We start from the raw sequence: 5,711 nt of genomic DNA, 5'->3' as shown, positions 1-5,711 counted from the left end.
CAGGTCTATGGTCGCGGGCGGAAAGTCTTTGATCGCCAGTGGCAAGGGTCATTTGACAGAATACTATCTATAATTTATCAGATTATTATCAAAAGGGTAACCTATCCATAATGATGTATTTAAGGGTTAGTTTTAATATTTTTCTCAACCACAAAAGAAAATTTTTGCAAATAAGGCCCTCTTAAAGCTTGCTCTTCACTTAGACAACAGTTGGACTAAAACTCACCATTTCTCTCTTTCTTCTCCTCAAATTTTCAGGACATAAAAGTCACCCTTTTTTCCCCAAATCTAGCGAAGTCTCTCTTCCTCGATATTTCAAAATATCCCATCCGTAAAACTTAGAAAATTTCCCCTTCAATCCAAGATTTAGAAGATCAAGTCCATTTGGCAGGAAAGTGTTGTTTGAATTGTCAGTTTTAGTTTGAGCTTTGATTAAACACTACTTAGAAGAAGAACAAATTTTCAAGGAGATTGAAGAAGTCCAAGGAAGCTCGAAGAGTCCACTCAAGTTCTAGGTAAGAGATTGAAAACATTAACTTTCTGTAAAAAAGTTTCTAGTTATTGTTAATATATATATATATATATATATAATTAGTTGTGTTCATCTTTCGCTAAGAATGTTAGTACCGTGATTTTGTGTCTGTATAATACTATTAAAGGTTTGTCGTATGATGCTTTAGGTACCACCAGTGCCATTTTTCTGCTCTCTAAAGTCTGCTCTTATATATATTTTCTTCCTTCTATGTTCATCCGCAACTTATACAAGTACTTACCCGTTTACATACAAATTGTACGTCCTTTTAATTAATTGAGATAAATGATATATTAGGCCACGCAAATGTCGGACGTTGAACATAATTCCTCGGACTCACCCCAGCCAATGGTACTAATTTCCTCATGTGCTTTTGTTTTATTATCACTAAAAATTATACCTATTGTTCCTCGTTCTAAAACCATTAACGTTTTCTTGTTTTTTTTTTTTTCTTTTTTTGTTCTTTTCTTTTCTTCTTCTTCGTCTTTGATCTGAAAGGATATCATAAAAGCTGCTGAAACCGCTATCAAGAGTCTGGTACATAAATAATTCTTTCTATATGCTGTAGATATATATATATATATATATATATATATATTATCTGAACTATGCCATTTTTAATATCCCATATTTGTCCATATTCCTTTACACTTTTTTACATGTGTGTTCTTCTCTGTAATTAACAATTGTTCTGTAATTAGCAGTTGTTGTTTGATACTGATTGTAATTTTCAAATTCACAGGATGACAATACCCCTCCACCAATAATTGAGCTTTTGACAACTTTCCTAAGAGAAGTCGAAAAATATGTAAGTAGTTCTCATTCATATATAAACAGCTTTTAGTATATGATTGTATTAAGAGTTTGGTATCATGGGTGGAAATTGTAAATATGGATAGATTAGGTGTCAATCTGTAAATAGGAGTAAGTAGATTGCTTTTGTTTCTATTTTTTGTTTTCTTGCTAAGCTGGAGATCTGTTGCAACAAGATCTTTTTCCTGCTTCTTTTCCGTTTTGTATAAGGACCTTTTTGGTTGTTTTTTCCAGTAAGCAATTTAGTGAGTGCTTCATTTTTCCCATGTCTCTCAGTGGTGTTTATTTCCTTTTTGTAATATGGTATAAGAGCAGTTTGATTCCTCTGCCAATCTCTAGAAATTTTTCACTACCCGTCCAATGACTAGGGCCGGCGGAAATCCCAACAATCACGTGGTTGTGGGTTCCTTAGCTCCATCGGCCATGGAGGATTCAGCGAGCCCTTTCTTCCTGCACAATGGAGACCACCCAAGAATCATTTTGGTTTCCAATCCACTCGCTGGATCCAATTTCAACACCTGGAGCCGATCCATGATTATGGCTTTGACTGCCAAGAACAAGATCAGATTCGTTGATGGGAGAATTCCACGACCTGAATCAGACGATCTCCTCTCTGGCGTGTGGATACGCTGCAACAACATGGTGATTTCCAGGATCTTGAATGTTGTAAGTCGAGACATAGCCGACAGTCTTCTTTACATTGATACTGCTGCTGATATTTGGGCAGATCTCCATGAACGCTTCCATCAGAGTAATGGGCCACAAATTTTCCAGATGAAGACTCACCTCGTGGCTTTGCATCAAGGAGCTCTTGATGTGAGCACGTATTTTATCCGTCTGAAGATACTTTGGGAGGAGGTAAAGCTGTACCAGCCAATTCCCGTTTGTCGCTGTGGAGGGATGAAAAGCTGGATGGAGTATCAGCAACAAGAGTGTGTGATGCAGTTCTTGATGGGACTGAATGAATCCTCCAGCCAGACACGAGCCCAGATCCTACTAATGGACCCCTTACCACCTTTGACCAAGTTGTTCGCTCTTATGGTACAAGAAGAGCGCCAGCGGGCAATCAACGGTGGGATTCCTGTTCCCACCACTCTGGCCGTAGGAGATTCACCTTCTACAGTTCCCACTGCACCGGTGTCCAACTTCACACCTAGGCTCAGGCGAGACCGTCCGGTCTGTACCCACTGTGGCTTGCAAGGTCACACGGTGGACAGGTGTTACAGAATCCATGGCTTTCCTCCTGGTTTCAAGACAAAGCCCATGCAAGCACCATCTAGGCCACAAGTAAACCAGGTTGCAGTAGTGTTGTCTGAAGAGCGCACCCCAGAGGCTCCAGCTAGGGACTTAACTGCCTCCCAATGCTAGCAGCTCATAGCCCTCTTAAGCTCTCAACTCCAGACCAGCGCCTGCTCAACTTCGGATCAGCAACAGCCCAAACCATCAGTCTCAAGCTTCAGCGGTACCCTCTTTCTCCCTGCTAATTCTGTTTTGTCTACTGCTTTTTTTCCTTCCACATATTGGATTTTGGACACAGGAGCAACACACCATGTTTGTTGCTCCTTATCATGTTTTGATCACTCTAAACCTATAACCTACTCCTCTGTTTCGTTGCCTACTGGTCTCACTGTAGAAGTCACTCGTATAGGATCTGTTCCTTTTTCAAATAACCTCATTCTTCACAATGTTCTCTATGTGCCACAATTTCGTTTTAATCTCTTGTCAGACAACTCACTCACCCAGAGTCATCATTTGTCAGTTAATTTTCATTTTGCCTCTTGTGTGCTCTAGGACCATACTCAGGGCCGAATGATTGGGATAGGTAGAAGAGAAGGAAATCTCTACGTCTTGGACTCTACAAGCCTAGCTCCTGATTCCCCTAGTCATTTACCAGTTTTCCCTAAGTCTATAGCAGATTGTAATAATTTTGCTTAACAGAAAATGAAATTTGGCACTATAGGTTGGGACATCCCTCTTATGTAAAGATTCACACATTGAGAAATGAATTGAAAATTACAGATATTACAAATGATTCTTCTCATTGTTCAATATGCCACTTTGCTAAGCAACGCCGATTGCCCTTTATTTCTTCCAATTCCTTAATACACTGTGACATATGGAGGCCCACCAATGACCACTGAAGGTTTTCGCTATTTTTTAACCATTGTAGATGATTGTACACGTTTTACTTGGGTATACTTCATTCGTGCCAAATCCGATGTCAAAATTGTATTTCCAGATTTTTTCACTTTGATTCAAAACCAGTTTAATACAACCATCAAGTCGGTTAGGTCTGATAATGCCAAAGAATTGTCTTTCTCTGAATTTTTCTGCAAAAAGGGCATCATCCCTTACCATTCTTGCACAGACACCCCCCAACAAAATTCTGTTGTTGAAAGAAAACACCAACACATTTTGAACGTAGCTTGAGCTCTTCATTTTCAGTCTCACATACCTCTAGATTATTGGGGAGACTGTGTACTCACAGCTATTTACCTCATTAATCGAACTCCCTCCCCCCTCCTGTCGAATAAAACTCCTTTTGAACTTCTTTGGAAAAAGAAACCATCATATTCTCACCTTAGGGCTTTTGGTTGCTTATGTTATGGTTCCACACTCAATAGACATCGACACAAGTTTTCACCTCGAGCCATAGAGTCTATTTTCCTTGGTTATCCTCCCGGGTACAAGGGTTATAAACTCCTTGATCTTGCCACCAACTCCATATATATTTCCAGAGATGTTGTTTTTCACGAAACAACTTTTCCCTTCGAAACAGAAAATTTTTCGGATTCCTCTATTGATTTCTTCTCTGACAGAGTGTTACCATGTGTCTCTGATGTTGAGTCTCCTCCTCCCATGTCCAATCCTCTACCTGATTCTCCTTCCACTTCCACACGTCCAATTCGCCATGTTAAGACCCCTTCTTATCTCCGAGACTATCACTGCTCTAATGTCTCTCTTCTTTCATCATCCACAGCTCATCCCCTCTCTCATGTGTTAAGCTATGACAAATTGTCCAATGATCACAAAGCTTTTGTCCACTCTGTCTCCACACACTTCGAACCATCCAGTTTTTCTCAGGCTGTTGCTGTACCGGAATGGAGAAATGCAATGACTGCCGAGCTTGAAGCTCTTGAGCAGAATGACACATGGTCAGTGACCACTCTTCTTGCCGGGAAGCATCCCATTGGTTGCAAATGGGTCTACAAACTTAAGTACCGGGCTGATGGTACCCTAGAACGTCACAAAGCCCGTCTCGTTGCAAAAGGATACACGCAACAAGAAGGCATTGATTACCTTGACACTTTTGCTCCTGTGGCTAAAATGGTGGCGGTTAAGGTCCTTCTTGCCCTTGCTGCCATCCATGGTTGGTCTCTCATCCAACTTGATGTGAATAATGCTTTCCTTCACGGTGATCTCCAAGAGGAAGTTTACATGTCTTTACCTCATGGTTATCACCGTGAGGGGGAGTCCTTACCTCTTAATCCTGTCTGCCAGCTACATAAGACCATTTATGGGCTTAAATAAGCCTCTCAGCAATGGTTCTCCAAGTTCTCAAGTGCATTACTTGAACAAGACTTCAAACAAGCTGCCTCAGACAACTCCTTGTTTATTAAAAGGAATGGAGTCTCTTTCATTGCATTGCTAGTCTATGTAGATGATATTGTTATTGCCACTAACAATGAGACTCTAGTAGAGGATTTCAAAACTTTTCTTGACAGCCGTTTCAAACTCAAGGACTTGGGAAGATTGAAATATTTCCTGGGGATAGAAGTGGCTAAATCAAATACAGGCATCTCTTTAAGCCAGAGGCATTATGCCTTGCAGCTCCTCTCAGACAGTGGTTATCTTGGATGCAAAACTAGGAAGACCCCCATGGATCCCAATGTGAAACTTTCCCAAGATGAGGGAGAATTACTTGATGATCCATCTCAGTATAGAAGAATTATTGGGAAGCTTCTATACCTCACAATAACAAGACCAGACTTGTCATACTCTGTTAACAAGTTAAGCCAATTTCTTGCCCAACCGAGAGCCCCTCATTTGAAGGCTGTACAACGGGTTCTTCAATATGTCAAGGCAATAGTTGGACAAGGGATCTTCTTTTCTGCCAGCTCCTCAGTCCATTTGAGAGGTTTCGCTGACTCAGACTGGGCTTCTTGTCCGGATAGTAGGAGATCCATTAGTGGTTTTTGCATCTTCCTTGGGGACTCACTGGTTTCCTGGAAATCCAAAAAGCAACATACTGTTGCAAGGTCTACAGCTGAGGTAGAATACAGATCAATGGCCAATGCAACATGTGAGCTTATGTGGCTGCTCTCCTTGCTCAAGGATCTGGAAATCGACCATTCCAAGCTTGCAG

At 40.8% G+C, this 5,711-nt stretch overlaps 1 protein-coding gene across 1 annotated transcript in view; it reads left to right on the top strand.

Moving 5' to 3' along the window:
* The first annotated feature begins 269 nt into the window (after positions 1–269).
* The window catches only part of LOC21406460 (serine/threonine-protein kinase/endoribonuclease IRE1b), a 21,650-nt gene continuing 16,208 nt past the window's right edge, over positions 270–5,711 (top strand). The window contains exons 1-4 of the mRNA XM_024162987.1: positions 270–515; positions 830–883; positions 1,031–1,069; positions 1,275–1,340. Coding sequence (XP_024018755.1) covers positions 839–883; positions 1,031–1,069; positions 1,275–1,340 — 150 coding nt within the window. The 5' untranslated portion in view covers positions 270–515; positions 830–838. The remainder of the gene's footprint in view (positions 516–829; positions 884–1,030; positions 1,070–1,274; positions 1,341–5,711) is intronic.

Source organism: Morus notabilis, unplaced genomic scaffold (genome assembly GCF_000414095.1).
Source record: "Morus notabilis unplaced genomic scaffold, ASM41409v2 Scaffold337, whole genome shotgun sequence".
In the NCBI taxonomy this organism is placed as follows: Eukaryota; Viridiplantae; Streptophyta; class Magnoliopsida; order Rosales; family Moraceae; genus Morus; species Morus notabilis.
This window is presented reverse-complemented; position numbering and strand designations above follow the sequence as displayed.